This window comes from Hemitrygon akajei, chromosome 4 (genome assembly GCF_048418815.1).
Source record: "Hemitrygon akajei chromosome 4, sHemAka1.3, whole genome shotgun sequence".
Lineage (NCBI taxonomy): Eukaryota > Metazoa > Chordata > Chondrichthyes > Myliobatiformes > Dasyatidae > Hemitrygon > Hemitrygon akajei.
This window is the reverse complement of record NC_133127.1, coordinates 123,985,219-124,008,198: the sequence shown is the minus strand read 5'-3', so window position 1 is coordinate 124,008,198 and position 22,980 is coordinate 123,985,219. Positions and strand designations below refer to the sequence as shown.

At 37.7% G+C, this 22,980-nt stretch overlaps 1 protein-coding gene across 8 annotated transcripts in view; it reads right to left on the bottom strand.

The window, feature by feature from the left end:
• The window catches only part of LOC140726615 (protocadherin-17-like), a 304,136-nt gene that overhangs the window by 238,711 nt on the left and 42,445 nt on the right, over positions 1-22,980 (bottom strand). The window contains exon 4 of one of the 8 annotated variants that reach the window (XM_073043210.1): positions 15,943-16,583. The exons of the other annotated variants lie outside the window; for them this stretch is intronic. Within the exon in view, the coding sequence (XP_072899311.1) occupies positions 16,483-16,583 (101 nt within the window). The 3' untranslated portion in view covers positions 15,943-16,482. Of the gene's footprint in view, positions 1-15,942; positions 16,584-22,980 lie in introns of those variants that run through there. 8 annotated transcript variants of the gene reach the window in all.

The following is a 22,980-nucleotide window of genomic DNA, read 5'->3' as shown; positions in this document are numbered from 1 at the left end:
ACAGGAAATGTAGAACAACATATTAAATGTATGCCCAGTAAAGGTATGAGAGGAATTACTGTAAACACAAGGGATTCTGCAGGTGCTGGAAATGTAGAGCAACAAACACAAAATGCTGGAGGAACTCAGCAGGCCAGACAGCATCTATGGAAATGAATAAATAGTCAAGGTTTCAAGCGGAAACCCTTCTTCGGGACTGGAAAGGAAGGGAGAAGATGCCAGAATAAGAAGGTGGAGTGAGGGGAAGGAGGACTAACTAGAAGGTAGCGAGAAGCTGGAATTACTGTAATCTCACCAGAAACCCTGTCTATCTGTGCTAAACCCAATTCCCACTAATATAGCAACAAAGAGAATTCAACTCCAAGCAACTTCTTCACATTTTTAAATCCTGCTACATCATACTAGACGCAAAGCCTTTTCATCCACTGAGAACGCTAGTGAAATTTACAATTTTGCACCTGTGATAACCCACTTACATTACTTACTTCACCCTGTCTTCTAGACAAATTCCAGACAATTCTGTGCTAATGCATTTACCTTTCTATTGCTGATTATAGATAAGGAAAGCCTTGCAGTATTATCTCCTCCACCAGTATCATCTCCTCCCTCTTTCCCATCTGCTTGAAGTAAACCAAGAAATTGTCACCCATAATGAGGAAGAACAGGTCCAAGGAAAGGAATAAATTTATCCCTAGGAATGGGAATTCAAGATCCAGAGCTGCAGAGGCAGATATGATAGGGTCTTTTAAGAGACTTTTGGATAGGTACATGGAGCTTAGAAAAATAGAGGGCTATGGGTAAGCCTAGTAATTTCTAAGGTAGGCCAACTTTGTGGGCCGAAGGGCCTGTATTGTGCTGTAGGTTTTCTATGTTTAAACTAGTCCTTGAAGCCCCTGTGCCAAATATCAGAACCCTATCCCACTAAACAAAACATCAGACCAGGATGTTCAGTCAGCTTACTTGAAAAATGTAAAGTTATAACCTAGGACAGTTACAGATAACTTAACATCATATCTCATCCCACAGAGTGTGCTATCTTTCCTCAGATGGTTCCATTCTCCTCATTTTGCATTCATTCTCCTTTAACCACTCCTATTACTGTTCATCTGCTAGTTTCCCTACTCTCTTAATCCATTCCTTTGTTATATTTATCCGCTTCTCTTTTCTTATCCCCAACTGGGACCCATTAACCCACTGTGTAAATTAGTCTTGATCCTAGCCCCTTGCTCTCATCAAGGTGTAAAACATATAAGTTAACACCTGCACCAAAACAGAAAACAGCAGATGGAATAATAACATAGAAATCTGTTTAAGCATTCATTAGGTATTGCCAATTCTAATTTAAGGATTAAATTACTAATTAGGTTTATCAAATTGAAAACTTTTTAATTGCTTCCTTATGGAAGATGTGAATTGCTGGAGTTTATTTAGCCATGAGGATGGAGGGATGGTATCAGTAAACCATAAAGAAAGTAATAAGTTAGAAAGACAAAAGAGTAAACCTATTTAAGAAACTGAAGACAGTTAAGACTACGAACCCCTGCTATCATCAGTTCAGGGGTACTTTAAAATAAAGAAAGAATTAGGAGATTCCTGCACAATTGTCTCCTAAGGGTACGCCTGATGAGAAACAGGTGGTTAATGAGGTGCAAATTTTAAGGGATATGATTTCTCATATTTGTGTAAATACAAATTACAGGCTGGTAAAATGAATTGATCATCAGACCAACAACAGTACAGAAACTCAGGAACATTGTTCTGTCAAAACTATCGCTGAGTTGAAATTAATTTATGCTTTATAGATTTAGTATCGTTCAGTCAAGAACCAGATTAATAATGAATGACCTGCATATTTTAATTAAATCTATGTTGACAATAAGAGCAACAGGACATGGAAATCAAGGAACTGCAAATGCTGGAAATCTGAAATTAAAAGAGGAAATAGGTAACTAGTCAGCCAGCATCTGTAGAAAGAGAAACAGATTTAAGATTTCAGGTTGAAGACTCTTCATCAGATTAGCAAGGTAATGGAATCATACTGAAAAGAATTAAATGTAACAAATCCCAGGCAATGAAAAACACATAAAATGGCTTATTATAAGGATTCATTGAATTAAACAATCCAGCAACTAATATCAACCTTGTTTCTTTGAAGGTGACAGACTATAAAGCATTGAATTGTCATGCATTACAGATTTGTTGTGCAGGATTTGCTCATTGTCAAAGGAGAATTTGTTCAAATTGGGATTTAATTATAACCAGCCAGCCTTTTGGAAATCTGCAGGATTGATCACTTCTATTTAACATCCAATCTGATTTTTACATTCAACTGAGGTTCTTAGAAATTATTATTATATTGGATATTGAATGGGGCCAGGGAATAGGTAGAAATTGAGCAATAAGTGGCAGACAATACAATTCTGGCAGTTTCCCACAGGAAGGACGTTAAAATTACATTCCTCATTAAAAAATTCCTACTAATGTACAACAGCATGTAATCTTAAGTGAGAAGAAATGGCATACAAGGTTCATTTAGTACTTTGCACTGTCATAATCGTGCTTATACAGGTTGAGTACCCCTTAGCTGAAAAGCTTGGAGCTGCAAGTGTTTCAGATTTCAATTTTTTTCAGAGTTTGGAATATGTAATCAGATAGCTTGGGATCGCTATCATTTCCGACTCTGAATATAGGTAAGCAGTCTTTGCCTCACACATCCTTCCAACAGAAGGTACTACCTGAATGATTCTGGCCTATGGAACAAGTATATGGAGCCTGAAAGTGTGATCCCTTGGCACATCAGGTTATTCACCACCCTGCTGGTGATCAGTGCAGTTGAAATCATTATTTGTGTTGCATTAATCATTAATACTCTACTTGGATTATTCTGCAGAGATAAAAATTGTTTCAAGGTAAGCCCAGCAGGAACCTTTAAACTGAAGGCAAACTTTCTTAAGAGCCTTAAGTATCATGTATTGGCCATGTAATGGCATCCTCAACACTAGAATAATGACTTAAGCCTGGCCAACTCATCACTTCGTTCACAGCACATCAAAGCTGAGCAATTATAGGTTCAAGTGTATCACTGGGAGATATGGACTTTCAACTGCAATACTAAGGGAGTGTGTGTCACTGTCATAAGTCTTGTCTTTCAGATCAGTTATTTACCCAGATAGATGTATATATTCCCACAGCGATACATTGAGGAATAAGCTCCCAGACAATATTAATCCCTCAAAACAACATTACTAAAACACATTATGCTGAGAAATGTGTTCCTAGAGAGTAGTGCTAAGTGTTCAGAGAATCGTACCCTGTCTCTGATATTCATTCCAAAAGGTTCAAACATTAGATGAAGGGTTCACAGAGAGTTTTTGGGGAAGAGTCCTAGAAAAGGCCATTCTGAAGCCCACCCAAGAGCATTCTATGCTGGAACAGAAAAAGCTGGAAGTGCGTAACAAGTTAGGGAGCATCTTCAGGGAGAGTGACAGATCATTTCAAATCAGGCACTTTTGGTCCCATCTTAAAAACATTTTAAGTACATGGGGTCTATTTAGATATACTCCAGGTTGGTTCAGATGGCAAGGGAAGAAATTGTTGCATCTTCCAAGTTGCCAGATGATTAGTTAGGGTAGTTAAGGAGGTGTGTGGTATGCTGCCATTTATTGGTCAGGGGACGGATTTAGAGAGCCAGGATTTAATGTGGCAGCCCTGGTTAGACCACTTTTAGAGTACTGTATACAGTTCTGGTCCCCTCATTCTAGGAAGGATGTAGAAGCTTTAGGAAAGGTGCAGATGAGATTTAACAGGATGCTGTTTGGATTACAGAGCATGCTTTATCAAGATTGGTTGAGCATCTAGGGCTTTTCTCTTTGCAGCAAAGGAGGATGAGATGACTTTATAGAGGTGTACAAGATGATAAAATACACAAATGGAGTGGACAGCCAAAGACTTCTCCCAGGGTAGAAATAGCTAATATGAGGGGGCATAATTTACAAGGCGATTGGAAAAATGTATAGGGAGGATGCCAGGGGTAGGTTTTTATTTTACATCTACGTGAGTGGTGATGCGTGGAATGTGTCATCAGGGATGCTGGCAGAGGCAGATATAATTATGAGACTCTTAGCTAGGCACATGGATGAAAGAACATGCCTTACGTTTTGTGGTTTAAAAACGAAAGGCTGTATGGGAAGGAAGTGTTAGATTGATCTTAGAGTTGATTAAAACATCAGCACAATATCGCGGGCCAAACAGCCTGTAATGTGCTGCACTGTTCTCTTAAACGATATAAGCATGTTTTTCTCGCCGTTGTTTCGCTTTAGAATGGCTGATATGGTAATTGTATTCATTTGTTAATCAATGGGGAATGTTATTGTGTTTTGTGAGGCTGGGAACTTGGGGGAGGGGTTGCGCGGGCTTGGGGGTGAAGGGAGTCCGGAGGGAGACGCCGAGGAAGGAGGACGTGCGCTCAGAAGACCACCGGTGAGTCCGAGGTGGAAGCCGTGGAAGTCGGGAGGGCAAGCGAAGAGGAGTCGAACGGTTCACTGGATGAGCTCCACCGAGTGCACTAAACTGACTGAACTTTGATAAGTTGGCGCCTTTTGTTTTTTTCTTGTATATATATATATATATAGTATTGCCTAATACTCTTTTAATCTTAGTAAACTCTTTAAAGTGTATTTCATACCGGTATTTGTTGTGGGTTTGATACTGTTGGCGGGCGCGAGGCATAAACGCGATTCTCACAGCACCTGTGTGTACGGGAGGTGGGTTGGTGTGTGGCTGGATCTCCTTTTCCCCTAGACATATACCAGCCTGTTGGGTAAGTGTTACATAAGTTTAAATGTGAATATGGAGGGTAGGAGGAACTCAGTAAAATTATGCTTGCTTTAGGCAGTAGTCAGTAAATTGTTGGAGTGGTAGGCGTAGATGTCTGTAGTTGTTAAATGATTTGGAAGAGGGTATCTAAAGTATCATTGCTAAATTTTCTATATTCAAACCTACCAAATATTGAAAGGCCTAGATAGTGTAGATGGGAAGAGGATGTTTCCTATAGTGAAGGAGTCTAGGACAAGAAGATACAAGTTAAAACAAGGCTAAAAATTAAAAATCTCTGTGAGCTTAACCCCTTCAGGCAGACTGGTTCTAGCAAAAGTCGAAAGCTGCACCTCTGCCTTCATCACATGGCAGATCTCTGTGACCACATCTCTGCATAGCTCACTCTCAGTCCCAATTGCTTCTTAGAAAATGACATAAAATAAGCTGTCCTGGGAAGAAACCTTCCCCATTCCTTATTTCCTCTTCTGGGAGCTTAGACCTTCTCCTCCATATCCTTCTTTTCAGCCCGCCTTCCTGGAAACCCAGAGTACGATCATTCAGCAAAAAGGACAAATTGATCCCTAGCCAGTGATTGAAGTTTGAATCAAATTGGCATTTAAGATGAAAAATAAATTGCCCTCTTTTGATCAATTCTGCAAGCGTAGTTTTCAGGCTCTCCATGCATCTGTCCTCTTCATAATCACAAGTCCTATTACAATCTAATGATTGGATCTATGCACAGAATTACTACGTTAGTCAAGGATAATATCTTGTACGGGTTTGGTAAATGCATTACAGATGCACCTATTGTTCAGTTTTCAACAGCCTTGGCAGCTGAGCTAAAAGCTGGCAAATAGTGTTTAAACAGACTGACACAAATCGATTCATGAAGACTTGAATAATGTTAAATTTAGATACATGATGAAGAGTTGTTGAAGGATCTATAGTTAGAGAAAATATCTATGAGTAGATGTTGCTCAGCTTGTTAAAATGTCCCTGCAATCTAAAAAAAAGTGATGAACAATGTGAGGAGAATGTTGTAGCCAAGGTGGAACCAATAAGTTCATGGTCTTAGTTTCAATACAGTTTCAGAGACTATTACATGACAGTCCTAGGAAAATTGATATCTAGAAAAGCAACAGAGATGCTTTTCACAACTCAAATATTGTTTCATGGTAATAGGCTAACAACTATTCCTATGGTGCAGACGAAAATAAGGTGATTTCTTAAAGGATTGAATATAGTACAATCAAACAAGCATTCTTCAAAGAGAGTTATCAGACTAGTTTTCAGCAATACTGCAGTGAAGACTGATTCAAACAGAAGCCTGCATGAACATTGGCAAGGCTGCCAATCCCTTCATACATCTTTGTGTTGTAAGCTTCCGCTTAACATGTGTAAAAGATAGCAGGACAGATTTGTGGTAAAGGGTCCACCAGTAAATAATAATGCAGGGGACTGTGATTAATGTACCATTTCACACACAAATGGGCTGCTTTTAATGTTAGATTTTTAGTATGAGAATAATCTTAAATATAATGTGATGTATCTGCATCTATTCCATGCAAGAGGGAACAAACAAAAACCCATAAGACAAAATATTTATATAGAGTGTTATTGATGCCATTACTTTTTACAATGGATTTGTGTTACTGTCACTTTCAACTACTGTCAGTAAAATGATAAGAAGCATCATGTGACAATAACATTGCATCTCTTGGTAATATTTAGGTAATAAGTAAATGCTGTTTATCTACGTAGTATTAAAATATTTGTAAAGTAGCTCACTTACACACTTACAGTAATTTTTGTAGATATTTTATCTTGGCTTACATTCTTTGGGAGTTTTGAACCTTAGCATCTGAACAAGGTGACAATGAAATTATAGATACTACCTGTGTATTTATAAGTTTTCCATCAGCAAAAATGCCAGAAGTTAAGAATGAAATAGCATGGGGTGTAGATTTTTTTAACAGTAAAATTAACCATACTATTGTATTTCATTAATCAATTTATTTTATTTGATTGATTATTGATATGGGATACCATGATTGTATGCATTTTGTGCTATCTTATTTTGATTTACAATAAGTATCCTTATGAACTCTGTATTTGTGTATATGAAATTTAATAGAAATATTGGAAAAAGAAAGAAAGAATGAAATAGCATTAATTAATTAAGGCCATTTTGGTTAATAAACCTAAAGCACAAAACTACCACAGCCTCATTTCAGTAAGTCTGATTGGGTGTCTAGCAGTGGGTTTAGCAGAAGGTTGGGAGGAAGGCAGCAATGAGGTAGGGTGGTACCAGAGACTAACATTTTTGGAGGGTTAAGTAACTGGAAAAGGCATATTCTTGTAATAGTGCAGAAAGGCTTGGTATAATCAGAGGCCAAGAATTCATGGGAGTAAGGTTGGGTTGAGGAGACGTGGAGGGGGGTGGCGGGGAGGTGATCCTGGTGGTAGAAATCTCACAGATGTACACAAGTTCATCATTTGTCTTGTACATCTCCCAGCCTAAGATGTGAAGACAATGTGTCTTGGGGAGTATCTCCAATTATGGGCATCCTCACCATAGCGTGATCCATGTTCCTAAGTTCCCTGCAAAACTCCAAATGAATGATACCAACATGGTACCTTGATGTATGTGTTACATTAGGCTTAAAAGGATGACCACTGATAGGAAAGCATAGCTGAAGTTTCCAAGTGATCTAGAAATAGTTGTCACCATATTTGACAGTGCAGTCCATTATGAAAAACTGGAAAAGTTATGAGACCACAGCTATACTGCCTAGGTCAGGACGCCCCTGTAAACTTAGTCACCAGAGAAATTTGGCACTTGTACAAGAGGCTTCTGTGATGTTAGCAGTCACTCTGAGTGAACTGCAGAAGTCAGTGGCTGCAACTAGAGATGAAGTTTATGGCTCCACAATCTCTAAGGCCTTGCACAGAAAGGCTATTTATGAAAGTGTGGCAAGGAAGTAAAAGCATTTCCTTGCCCATAAGGAATTTGCAAAACATCACTTAGAAGATACTGTACAGATGTGGGACAAGGCCTCATGGCTGTATGAGATTGAAGTGGAACTTCTTGGCCTTAACACTAAGCGATATGTGTGGCATAAATCTAGCATTGAGCATCAGCCAGTAACACCATCCCTACTGTAAAGTATGGTGGAGGTAGCATCATGCTACCAGGATGCTTTATAATAAATCTGGTCAGGATTGATGGGAAGATGAATGCTGTTAAATACAGAGAGATCCTGGATAAAAAACTGCTAGCCTCTGCTAGAAAGCTTAAAATGGGGTGGAAGTGCATCTTTCAGCAGGACAATGACCCAAAGCACACTGCCAGAACAACCATGGAGCGGTTTCAAATGAAGAAAATTGATGTCCTTGAGTGGTGAAGTCAGAGTCCTGACCTTAAACCAATTGAACATCTCCGGCAAGACCTCAAGATTACTGTCCAGCGCCGCTCCCCAACTAACCTGGCACAGCTTGAACAATTTTGCAAAGGGGAATGGGGAAATCTTGCTCCACCGTTTTGTGCAAAGCTAATAAAGACATCAAAAAAGACAAGTTTCTGTAATAGCAGCGAGAGGTCATTAAACTAAGTACTGAGCAAAGGGGGATGAATACTTTTGAACTGCAGACATTTCAGTTTTTAAATTAGCTTTTCATGCTTTACTATTGTTCCTGATTTTGGCTCTGCTGCAAAAAAGGAGCATGTTATTCCAAAATAAAAAATCTCAGTTAAATTGATCAAAATCCCTAGTTGTAGTACTGATTTATGTCAACAAAGGTTTGGTGCTGAATATTTTTACAAGGCACTGTAGTACTCTAGATGTGACCTCATCAATGCCATATATAAAGGAAGCAGACTACTTTTGTAATCAATTCCCTTAGCTGACATTTCGTTAGCTTTCCTAATTGCTTGCAGTACCTGCATATTAAACTTGTGGAAATCATGCAGTGGAACTCCCAAATCTCTTTGTACTTGAGAGCTCTGTAAACATGGTGCCATTTAGATAATATGTCTCATTACTTTTCCTATTTTTTCACATCATACTCCATTTGCCTGATCCTTGTCCATCCACTAACCTGAACTGTATTACTTTATAGCCTTATGTCCACTTCAGCTTTCTTACAGTTAGGGTTAGTTTATGTCAGTGACATGGATGAAAGCATTGCTGTTTGCAAAATTTGTGTCTTGCAAACAACAATGGTTTCATCTATGTCACTGACATAAAGTATAAAAAAGGTGAAGCCTTAGCACTGATCCCTGTGAGACATCAATGTTGCACCTTGCTAACCAGTGACAAAGCTGTTCAACACAAAATTGGGCTCTTCAGCACACCATATCCAACCACTCTCATCCTATCTGCCTGCATTACAACCATATCTTTCTGTGCCTCGCCTACTTCTGACTTTCTAAATATCTCTTAAACATAGTTATTTGTATTTGATTTCACCATCTCCTCTGGCATGACTTTCAGATACCAACCATTGTCTGTACAAAAATACTTAACCATCAAATGGACTTCAGAACCCTTCCTCTCACTTTAAATATATTCCCCATTATTTTTGATACCACTACCATGGGAAAAGTATTCCATCTACCCTGTCAATGCCTCTTTTAATCAGGGTTTTAGAAATTTTAACATAAAATCCTTTGCTTTTATATTCCATGCCCTGATGACATTTGAAGGCAAACTTACCAGATGCCTTCATTACCCAACCCTATCAACCCAATAACCTCTTCCAATAACTTTACCGCAACTGATATACACTGACTGGCCTGTAGTTCCTTGGCTTATCCCTCCTGCATTTCTTAGATAAAGGCATAACATGATCTATCCTCCAATCTGCTGGTACTTCATCAGTGGCTAACAAAGACACAAAGTTTCTTGTTAAGAACCTAATAGTCTCTTACTTTCCATGACGTTAGTTTACACCTGGTCAGGCCCTTGAATTTATCGATCTTTATGGATTTCCTGACCTCCTTTGTAGATATGTTCTGTTTCCTCCCCGAACTCATTCAACTCCATGGGTTCTTCTCCATAGTAAATACGGAAGTTTTCATTTAAGACATTGCCCATTTCCTGTGGTTCTACACATCGATTATCACATTGATCTCTAAAGTATTCTCTCCCCAGCTATACTTTTTCTCTTTATATGCATATGGAATTCTTTTAGGAATCTCCTTTATATTGTCTGCCAGGAATATCTCATGATTCTTTTCTGCCCTCCTAATTTCTCTTGTTGACCTGCTCTATATTCTTTATGCTCCTCAGGGGATTTGATCCAGCTGCATATACTTGACTCTTTTCTCAACAACCATAATTCTCAGTTCCTCACACCTAAATCTTACCAGCCTTTCCCTTCACTCTAACAGAACCATGCTGGCCTTGGACTCTTCCTATCCCAGTTTTGAAAACCTCCCTTATCAGATGTCCCTTTACATGCAAAGAGCTCTCTCAATCAACTTTTGCAAATTTCTGTCAGCTGCCACTGAAATTAGCCTTCGCACAATTTACAAGTTTGACCTGAGGATCAGTCCTATCATAGCCATATAAAATAGACTTCAATAAAGATGTTCTGAATGATTAAAGCATTGCATTGTTAAATCAAAGAGACAATCAAAAATTCAAGCTCTGGCTTGTGCTGGATTAGCTGATCTGTTTTGGGTAGTGATGGAATTGTTATTTTTAGTTTGAGTATTTCCAGGGAAGGAGGAGAAAGCGAATTAACTTTAGCAGCACTAATCACCATCCACAATCGCTGCACAAAGTGTAAAACCAGCTGTGATGAAAAAAAGATACAAGCAAAGATGTCTCCAAATGATTTTATAGCTTTCACTCTTTAACTCATACATGAAGAATGGGCAAGATACAAGGTGATGACCAAAGTCCACTGATGACATTATGAAAATACAGTCTTAGGAGACTATGGAAGAAATAGCTGAGAAAACATTCTGAAAGTATGCTCACTTTCACTTACACAGTCAGAGACTTAAGAACAGCATAGTTAACATGCAAAGCTGGTTGTAGTTAGAATTATTCTGCTCATGTTTTAGTAAGGTGATTTAACCACAGAGGACTCCTAACATCAGTTCTTTTTATTACTAGCTGTAGAATAGATACAGAAAAGAGCAACCAGTATGATTATCAAGATAGAAGGACTGAATTATGAGCAGCAGTTATTCAAACTGGTCACATTCACATGATAATATCATTGCTATTTTTAGAATTCTAAAAGGGATAGATTGCATCAACCATGACCAGTTGCATTCAAAACAGTGAAACTAAGGAACTAAGGAATTAGGCCACGCTTGAAAATGGGTGAATTTATATCTAACCTACAAAAATAATATTTTGGTGACAGAATAGTTAATTCACAGAATGGCTGGCTCAGAATCATTTACATTCATCAATTTAAATGCTAAAAGATAGATTAAATTCGCAAAATAATATCTTGGAAATCTGCATTTGAGTAATTTGAGGAATGACATTAGTTTAAGTGCAGCATGCTTGGAAAAAAGGAGTGACCTATTATCTATTTCTCAAAACTGTATTCTAGAAGGCTCTATGTGCTTGATATCTATCTCTGTTGTAGAGGTAGCTGACCAGGGATTGATTGCTATGTTTATCAGACAATTCAATTATCATGAAGTCATTTGACTATCTGATTGGTTAAAGCTGGATCTTATAGACTATGGGTTTCTTTCAAAAAAGAACTATGTATATTTAAATCAGTAAAAATATTTAGTGTTGCTGAAAAATAGAGCTTCTTTTAAGGATGTGTTATACGTTTTTGAAAAGTTGTTCATCAAGCTAAGACAGAACTACATACAGAAGATTCAGGCAATGGAACAAACACACCAACACTTAAAAAACAATGGGATATCTTGGGGGATATTGTGGTTCTACAGTAATTGCCTGAGTTTACCCACACTGAAAAATGAGAATTGTTGGGTTCCTGTGAAGGGACTCATTGAGACTCTTACCATCTGATGGTATTCTGACCATCTGATGTTTTGATATAAGCTTGATATTGATCTCATATGTATATAGATGCAAATTCAGGATCGTCCCCCTTATAAAGTCCTGAACTTAGGTTCATTGAGCTTTTTTAATGGTAGAAAGGGCAAATAGGCAGGCTTAGTTGCTCTTAGTAGATTTATTTGTTGTGTTCAAACTAATGTTGTTGTACTTTATGCTCAGAACCATACCAGGCTTTATTTCATTACATGATAAGGTAGGTATTGGCTTTGTGTGGGAGCATGAAGCAGGTGAAAGGAAGTTATAAGGATCACTTGACATTTTCCTATTATTTTAATAGTTTTTAGTCTTAAGCACAATTACTGGCTTAAGTCCAGGATGCAGCTGAGGAGAGTCGCGGGGGGTGGATTTCACTTTCACTCTGGCATCCTCTACCAATAAGTTTCAATGAGATCCCCTTCATTCTAATTCCAGCGAGTACAGGTCCAATGTCATCAAATGCTCTTCATAAGTTAATGCTTTTATTCCTGAAATCATTCACGTGAGCCTCCTCTGGACCCTCTCCAATGCCAGCAGGTCTTTTCTTAAATAAGGGGCCCAAAACTGATCACAGTACTCCAAGTGTGTTCTGACCAATTCCTTATAAAAACTCAGCATTATATCCTTGGTCTTATATTCTAGTCCTCTGGAAATGAATGAAAACATTGCATTTGCCTTCCTTACCATTGACTCAACCTGCAAGGTTGAGTGAACTCGGCCTTGGCCTTTTTTCCTTGGAGCAACAGAGGATGAGAGGTGACCTGATAGAGGTGTATAAGATGATGAGAGGATGATCATGTGGACAGACAGAGGCTTTTTCCGAGGGCTGAAATGGCTAACACGAGAGGGCACAGTTTTAAGGTGCTTGGAAGTAGGTACAGAGGAGATGTCAGGGGTAAGTTTTTTTACACGGAGAGTGGTGAGTGTGTGGAATGGGCTGCCGGTGGTGGAGGTGGATACGATAGGGTTTTTTAAGAAAGTCCTGGAGAGGTACATGGAGCTTAGAAAAATAGAGGGCTATGGTTAACCGTAGGTAATTTCTAAAGCAAGTACCTGTTCAGCACAGCATTGTGGGCCGAAGGGCCTGTATTGTGCTGTAGGCTTTCCATGTTTCTATGTTAACCTTTAGGGAATCCTGCACAAGGATTCCCATGTCCCTTTGCACTTAAGATTTTTGAATTTTCTCCCCGTTTAGAAAATAGTCTATACCATTATTCCTTCTACCAAAGTGCAAGATCACACATTTCCTGACACTATTTCATCTGCCATTTCTTTGCCCATTCTCCCAATCTGTCTAAGTCCTTCTGTAGTCTCCCTGCTTCCTCAGCACTACCTGCCCCTCCACCTATCTTTGTACCATTCACAAATTTGGCCAAAACCCATTAATTTTGTCATACAAATCACTGACATATAGTGTAAAAAGCACCGGTGCCAAAACAGATTCCTGCAGAAAACCACTAGTCAGCAGTAGCCAACCAGAAAAGGTCCCCTTTATTCTCACTCTTTGTCTCCTAGCAGTCAGCCAATGTTATAAAAATGCTGTTATCTTTACAGTAATACTACTGGCTCTTATCTTGTTAAGCAGCCTCATGTGCGGCACCTTGTTAAATGCCCTCTGAAAATCCAAGTCAGCAACATCTACTGACTTGCTTTTGTTTATCTTGCCTGTTATTTCCTCAAAGAATTCCAACAGATTTGTCTTGAAAAATTTATCTTTAAGGAAACCATGCTAACTTTGGCCTATTATGTGTCTCCATGTACACCAAAACCTTTTTCTTAATAATGGACTCCTGAAGTCAAGCTAACTGGCCTAAAATTTCCTTTCTTCTGCCTCTCTCACTTCTTAGAGCGAAGTGACATATGCAAATTCCCAGTCTTCTGGTTCCATTCCAGAATCCAGTAATTCAAGAAAGATGGTTATTAATGCCTCCACGAGCTGTTCAGCTACCTCTTTCAGAACCCTGGGGTCACTGTTCTCTCTAAGCTGCATGGGAGTGTAGCCACGCAATAAACGAAAAGCTCCCGCACACATAGTGTTTGTTGCCACACAGTTTTCAGGATGTGTCAAAATTGCCTGCTTAGAGCAATGAGTGGTCTGTGCAGGTGTGAAAAAAAAATTAAAGGGAATGGGGCCTGGAGTGTAAACCATCTGGTCCAGGTGACTTATCTACCTTCAGACCTTTCAGCTTCCCAAGCACCTTCTCCTTAGTTATAGCAACTACAATCACTTCTGCCCAACACTCAAATTTCTAGCATATTGCTAGTGTCCTCCACAGTGAAGACTGATGCAAAATACATTGAGTTCCTCTACCATTTCTGTGTCCTCCATTACTACCACTCCAGTGTAATTTTCCAGCAGTCCAATATATGCTTGTCTCTTTTACTCTTTATACAACATATTTGAAAAATTTTTTGGTATCCTCTTTTATGTTATTTGCTAGCTTACCTTCATATTTCATCTTTTCTCTCCTTATAGATATTTACTTGCCTTCTGAAAGCATCCCAATACTAACTTCTCACTAATTTTTGCTATAATTATATGCCCTCTCTTTGCTCCCTAATCAAATCTTGTTCATTACACAACTGCAAATCCAGAATTGTCTTTCCCCTATGTGGCTCAACCACAAGCTGTTTTAAGAAGTCATCTCATAGGCATTCTATAAACTCCTTCTCTTGGGGTCCAGCACCAACCTGATATTCCCCACCTACTTGCATACTGAAATCCTCCAACACTATTGTAACAATTCCCTTTTTACCTACCTTTTCTATCTCCTATTGTAATTTGTATCCCACATCCTAGTTACTATTTCTGGGCCTGTATTTAACTCCCATCAGGGTCTTTTTACTCTTGCAGTTTCTGAACTCTACCAACAAGGATTCTACATCTTCCAATCCTATGTCACCTCCTTCTAAGGATTTGATTTCATTTTTTGAGCCATCCCAGCCTGTCCTTTCAATAACCTTAGATGCTAAGCTCCCAAATATGATTTTCTTTCAGCAATGACTGAGTGATGCCCACAACATCATACCTGGCAATACAAGAATTTGGAAACAGGCTATCAGAACTTTCATAGATAGAGGTAGAAGAAGAGGCAGATGGGGAAAGAACAGGAATATATGATTTCTAAGGAACAAGGCTAGGTTTAAATGATAGACTTCCCAAGACCATTCTGCTCTTGTATCTTGGGAAAGTGAATGTATGTGATGATCCAGCTTGTGGAAGGAAGATGCAAACGCAGAACACAGAACATCTGCACATTCACATCTTTATTCCCATCATTCAGGAAGGCAAGTAATCCTTTCAGGTGATGTATCAGTTTATTTGTTCAACTTTTGGATTAGTCCAATGTACTTCATGCTCACAATGTGGTCTCCTCTGCACTGCAAATCAAAATGCAGAGTGGAGAATTTTTGGCAGAACTTGTTCATTCAGTCTATAAAAATGTGCCTGAGGTTCCAACTGCCTGTTACTTTATTCTCTATCCTTTTGCATTCTAACCTGTCTTTGCCCTCCTGCACTTAAGAAGTAGCACATCTAACTTTGCACATCAGAGCCTTCTAGGCAACACACACAAAATGCTGGAGGAACTCAGCAGACCAGACAACATCTAAGGAAAGCTTTAGGGTTTCTGCCCGAAAAGTTCACTGTACTTTATTTCCATAGATGCTGCCGGGCCTGCTGTTTTCCTCCAGCATTTTGTGTGTGTTGCTTGAATTTCCAGATCTGCAGATTTTCTCTTGGTTGTGATTAGAGCCTTCTAGGTTCAAGTTTTAATTCGGTAATTTCAGATCATCAGCCATTCTTATCTTGTATCTCAGATTTCCAACATTCAATTATTTTTCTTCCCCTTGGTTTTTCATATTTCATGCATTTATTCTAATTTACACCGCATACTGATATAGTGTTTCTCACTATTTTTCTGTCTCATTCAACACTTATATCATTTCCTGGTCTCTGCTCTTATCACATATTTTACTTTCCGTTATTTCCAACTGTCCTTCTCACTTTTTCCAGCGCTGGATCTCTTGCTATAGATGCAGCCTGACCTGCCAGCTGTTTCAGGCATTATTATTTCAGATTCATTGCATCTACAGAACTTTCGTTTGGAATGCAACTGTCTTGTTAAGTACTGTGTCATGTGACTGATGGCTCTGCGTGCTCAATTGGTAACAGCAATTGTCTGCCGAATCAGTCTGAACAGCACTCTGGAATAAATGCTCTTGCTATGTTGAGCTCTGCAGTCTTTTAATGTGTTTAGTAAGATTACAAACTGAATCCCAATACATACACAATTATATGCTTTCTTAAATAATGCATTTTTAATTCTTAAAATAAAATAGAGGACTCCAAAAAACATTGAGAACATGGCCAATATCCAAAACTTTCGAGAAGAGATCTCGAATATTTTCACTTCTAAATAACACATATATCATTAATATTAGTCTTTCAGGTACAACAAAGAACACACATGTATAATGGTTTTCTCAATTTTAGGGCATCAAAAAGCACTTCACACTCATAGAAGTTAAATTAGATTACCCACTGAGAAATACTGCAGCAAATGTGTACAGTGCAAGATTCCATGAACAGCAAAACGATAACAACCAAATAGAAGAACATATTGTGAATCTAGTGCATGTTGCGATGTTTGCGGAGAGATAAATAATGGACCTTGACACCCGACAAAATATTCTGGGTGTTTAAACTGTGTTGCAAGTGTAGGTCTGTCACTGTAATAGAGGGGACAATCGTCAGATAGATATATCACACAATAATAAAAGAAGTACGCTACAGGCATATCACTGTGTATAGTTGAATAATGTCTAAGCATTAGTGTTTCAATTAGTGTCTAAGTATAGAGTGTGTTTCAATTAATGATTAACAGATGATTAGACGGAATAGTTGAACTGGTACAGTACTATGCGTTTCACATTGTTTAATCTACAATTTCCAAATACAAAATGCACATTTCATAGCCAATTCAATCTAGAATATCAGAAGCCAAATAAACATAAACATGTTTTGAAATTTCATTTTGAATCTTGAACTAATATTTAAAATGTTTTGACGACACTTCCTTAAATACTGAATTCATAATTTAAACTACAAGCTCTAGGCATTACTTAGAAGACCTGGCAGTTCCACAGTTGAGAATGCTCATTGCTGTAGGTCCTGATTCCCTCAGCTTTCAATTATATTTGTTTCCTCCAACATTTAACTAGAATATTACAAGTTCAGTTTCTGGCATGCTCCATCATCATATGAAACTATCAGTTGGAAAGATATTCAGTTTAAATGTTCTGAAAGATGTATTCCAGTTCACTCCCCAACTTTTAATTAGTTCCATTATAAATAATATACTAATGAATTAATAGATTATCAGTTGAAGCTAGGTGACATTAATGTGAAAGGACTACATTTGTTTCTCTCAAATGTATTTGAAGGGAATCTGTAATGATAGGCAAAAAATTACAAAATGGTCCAAACTGTAAAGTGAAACATCATTATTTCTTCCTGCAATTTCAACTCTACTGCACTTAATTGAACAACAAAGAATCATGGACATTCTCATCAGGATTGACCCAAATTCTACAGGTAATGAGAAGTTAATCTATCAAGCAAAACATAGTTTTTAATTATTCCAAAAAGCAAGGATTTCTGCTTCAAATGTTTGATGGAAGATGCTACATGCAGTTTTATTGATGTTGATATACTGTACAACATGTAAGCAAAGCACAGGGGCCCAATCAGATGCTCTGTCCTTTTTTTTGATTGCAAGGCTCAAGAATAGTCTTCATGGACTTGATATAGGCTTTGAGAATCTAAGTTCTGATTTTTTTGGTGGCCAGAAAGTAATGGTTTGGAAATGGGGTAACGAAAATCTAGAAAGGATGATACAGGAAAAGGTCTGTTTTTATACTGAGTTACAAATACAAGTTTTTGAGAAGCAAGTTTCTATGCAAAATATCGTACCCATTCTCAGTTTTCGTTATGCAGCATGTAAAAATCCTTGGACAGTTCTAATTCTAATAAATTTTCCATGCAGATCTGATTTGATTATTTTGCATAAAAGTGATCAACGTATAATTATAAGTACAGTGGATTCTAGTTAATTGGGCCATCTGTTAAGCAGGGCAGCCACTTATTTGGGACAGCTCTCAAAAATAATGAAGAAAACAGTCAGGATTCTCTTTGCTTATTTGGGACACTATGGCACTTAAACTAGGACAGGAGACTGTTGTTGAGCAATTCCTAACTAGCGTCAGTCACATGCACGTGTGTGGCCATTAGACACTACACTGCGCTTAGAACGAACACTTTTTATATAGCATCAGCTGTGTGTGTTTGTGTTCAAAGGGCACTGATAGTTGGAAAGAAATAAACAGTAAGACAATTCAGAACTGTTTTACTTACTGTGGTTTCAAACATTCGAGCTTATAGATACAAGAAACAGCCGGAAGTGAAAATGAAATGATTTCAAGACCTACGAAGTGTTTAAATGTATAAACTAACATCTTGAATGTTACAATGAAAATGAAGACCTGGCGGATGCAATTGTCAAAAGCATTGTTTGAAGGCAGTTCATTATCTGAACTAGGGTCTGTGCTGATTTTGTTCATTTACGGTCAATCAAAAGAACACAGCAGCATACACTGGATGAGTTCCTCTGTCAGTAACTATTAGGAACTAATACAGCGTTTTATAATACTGTAGTAGTATTAGTCATGTTCTGCATTTAAAGAAATAATTTGTTACCCAGTTAAATGGTGGTTTGTCCTTTTTTTAAATTTCTTTTTAACTATTTCCATAAAACCAGCTAATTGAGGCAGCTGCTTAATTGGGCCAAAATGTACAGGTCCTAATGCGTCCCAATTAACTGGAATTCACTGTATATATAACTTTTGTGTTTTGGTACAAGACACAAACCACCAATGTATATTTCACAGAGAGAAAATCAGTTCTCAGAAGTCTGAATATCCAACTCAGTACAAATGTAAAATATTTCTTTGCTTTTTTCCTTCTTTCTCTTCAAGTTTTTTTTTCTGTCATTTTTTTTGTCTCATTTTCAATTTATTTTCCTTCTTCCTGGGACACAAGAAGATTGATTCACTATGTTATGTTTATTGTGCAATTGAGATGCATTATCTACTCAGGAAAGTGTTTTCTTCCCACTTCTTATAATGTTAAGTCATAATTACTCATTTTCATAGATAGGTTGATAAAAATCTTATTTTACATCAAACTGTATTTAACAGATTTTAATTGTCTTTTTAAAATAAATTCTTTTCTTTATATAATTATATTTTAAATATATTTATTGTAATTCTCTTAATATAACATAAAAATAGGCACCAGATGCCAATATTTATTTTCCACAGCACTCACTTTCAAGCAAGCATTATAACAGATGGTAAAACAAAATCCCAGTCTAGTCCTACTTTGCTTAGACCACTGCTACCAAATTCTGATTGCTGATTTCCAGGAGAAACCAATGGTTATTTGGGTCCTTGATGTTGATGCTTCCTCTTAGGATATCCCTAATCAGATAGAACTGTTTGGATCTGGGCTTAAAAATTATATTTATATTAGATTATGGATCATGGATACAAAAAAACTATTTCCTATTTCAGTTTCATCCTTACAGCAAAAAAGCAGTCCTATATTTAATAGGAACCAGTTTTTAATAGCTAAGCTCAACTCAGCAGCAGATATTTAAACAATTCATAACTGCTAGATTATTGACCTGATAACAGTGTAATAGTTTTGATTTATTCCACCATTTCTTTGTTAAACTCGTAATTGCTTCATTTTTCTTTCATATTAGTTAATCTACCTCACACTTTGCTATGAAACAAATAAATCACATACATCATCCACTTTAACATTCAGTCTTAATATTTTGGTTTATTATTATCTTGTTCTTTTAAAGAGCCATTTCTTTTTTATTATATAAACTTGCATAAGCCTGGTTTTCTGTCAGATCCCATTGTTATCTTGAAGCAATACATGTAGTTTCTACACTCATAAATACTATACATAAGAAATGCTTTGTTTTGCTCTGAAGAGGAAAAGCAGTCAAGACAGTTGTTAAGCCATTACAGAAATGTCTAGATGTACATTGTTCATTTTAAAGAGAGTACACATTTTGTAACAGATGCTGTAAATTGGCATTCAAGCACGCATGGAAAATTATGAATCTTATTCCAGCTCACATACAGTATACGGTTAGTTGAAATAATATTACTAAATGTAACTACATAACCAAAAAAACAGCGGTGCTCTCACTACAATTACGTACATTATCAAACCAACGCTGCTGTCAGCATCACTAAACTCGAGGTGATTGTGGTTTCTCAGTACGATCCAATTTGTTTAAACAGGAAAGGGAAGTCAAATGTGTTGTAATAAACATATTTTTATTAATAAATCTGAAAATCCTAAAAAGCGCATTTTAACGTTACACAAATTATCACTGTTGCTATTAACAACATAGAAGCACTGGTGCTTCAAAGATCATTACTGGAGCACGAGTTCAGATAAAGATCTCTAGAATGAGAAATTCTAACCAAAACAAAATATTTCTTAATCATGGCATTGTGCTCATTTGCCACAGAGCTCTCAATAGCTCTTCTGAGAATAATGACATTTAAGAGTATTAACAAGAGAATAATGGCATCTAAATAAGAGGGAACAAATAATTTAATGCTATACAGGTTACCATAATGAAGAATTCCACATGTGCACAATGTGCTTTATAATGCAAGTAAACTGGAAATTGTGAACCTTTGTTTTCAAGTAGATTAATCTCTGACACTTCATAAAAAGGTTATGAAATTGTTTTGGCAGGCAGGGTTAAAGATAATCCCAAGAGGTTTTTCAGTTACATTAACAATAGAAGTGAGATGAGAGAGGGTCTAGGTCCTCTTAAATACTATCATGGCTGCCTTTCCATGCAGCTGCAGGGGACGGCTGAGGTTTTTAATGTCTGTTTCTCCTTGATGTTTACTAAGAAGAATATCATTAATGCTAAAGGAATAAAGGTAATAAGTATTGAGGTTCTTTATCATATGCATATTATGAGAAAGAAGGTATTTATAGCCTTGTAGCATATTAAGGTGTGCAAATCCTTAGGATATGACCAAATGCACCCTCAGACCTTATGGGAGGCCAGGGAAAAGATTGTGGAGGTATTTTAGAAATATTTGCTATGATGCTAGCCATTGAAGAAATTCCAGAAAACTGTTCAAAAACGCTAGCGACGACAGGCAGAGAATTGCAGGCTGGTGAGTCTGACATCTGTTGTAAGGAAGTTACTGGAGGGAATTTTGAGGGGCAAGATCTACCATCACTTGGATATTCAAGTTCTGATCAGGAATAGTCAGCATGGTTTTGTGTGTGGGAGGTCATATCTTGTTGACAGTGAAACAGGTTATGATGAATTACAAAGAGATCTCGATCAGTTAGGGAGATGGGATGAGAAATGGCAAATGGATTTCAGTTTAGATAGGTGAGAAGATGGGCATTTTGAACAGTCAAACCAGGGTAGGACCTACACAGTAAATGGCAGGGCACTGACAAGTGCTGTGGAACAGAGAAACCTGGGAGTACAAGTACACAGTTTGCTGAAAGTGCTAGCACAAGTAGTCAGGGTGGGGAAGAAGGCATTTAGCCAGCTATCCCTCATCAGTCAGGGTAACTAGTATAGTATTAGGGACATAATGTTGCAGTAATATGTCATTAGTGAGGCTGCACTTGATGTATTGCGAACAGTTTTGGCCACCCTGTTACAGGAAAGACATTGCGAAGCTGGGGAGGATACAGAAGATTTTAAGAGGATACTGCCTGGACAAGAGAGTCAGAGTTATTAGGATAAGTTGATCACACTGGATCTTTATTCCTGGAGTGTGAGAGAATGAGAGGTGACCTCATAAAAGTTTACAAAACCATGAGGGGTATAGATAGGGTTGATCTTCTATACTCCTCATGCCATTTGTGCATCACTTGCTTCCATTAACTCAGTAATTTAAAATAGCTCAAAAGGTCAACTATTAATGGAAGAGTGTGTGTGTGTGTGTGTGTGTGTGTGTGTGTGTGTATAAAAGGAAGAGTGGGGGGTTGTGGGGGGGAATGGGTGTAATGGAGGGAATATCTGTGATAAGGTGTAATAATATAGCCTTTAAATGGGACTGAAAATCTTTGTCTGGGTACACAAGAGACTGCACATGTTGCTATCCGGACAAAATCTGGAGGAACTCAGTGGGTTAGGCAGCACTGGTATAGGAAAATGGACAGCTGACATTTTGGATTGAGACCCTTAATCTGGACAGTGCAGATAAATGATCCTGACCTCCAAGGCTGACTGTCTGTTTCCATCCAGAGATGCTGACTGACCTCCAGCTGTTTAGATTTTGCTTCTTTATCTGGGTAACGTATTGCTAAACTGTGAAGTCAAGGTAATGCAAAGTCTGGCCTGATGGGATATGCCAAGCAGCTCAAAATACATAAAGAAAAGGGAAAAGGCTGAGATGAATAGTTGACACATATGGCCAGTCCTGGTACAAACAGAAAGAAAAATATATAAATGATCTAAAGTTGAACAATTCAATTTTTTCTGTCTTCAGTATCTGTCTTGTTTGATTTACATTCTTTGACCCACTGATGCACCCATTCTTTCAAAATGCAGTCTAATTCCTTAACTGTTTCCCCCTTTCACCTTTCCCCATTAAGCCACAGAACTTAAAGCACAGAAACAGAACACCCGTTGAGCTCACAACTCTTCCACCTAATTTCTTTAATCAGCTTTCACCATTTAACCTCTCCTGAATTCTTTTCCAGCATTATTGTCCCCCTATCCCTATGCTCAAAGCTTGATTTATTACTTTCTGATGATGGATCATTCACCTGCAACATTACTTTTGTTTCTTCAGCCAATCATGCTCCCTTAGTATTTTCAGCATGTTCTGCTTTTTTTCCCCCACAGATTATTAGTACCTGCATTATCTTGCTCTTTTTACACAGGTGATCCCAGGATTAGGATTCCCCACAAATAGAAGATATCAGAATTAGAATCAAGTTTATTATCACTGACATATGTCATGTAATTTGTTGTTTTGTTATAGTAGTAGT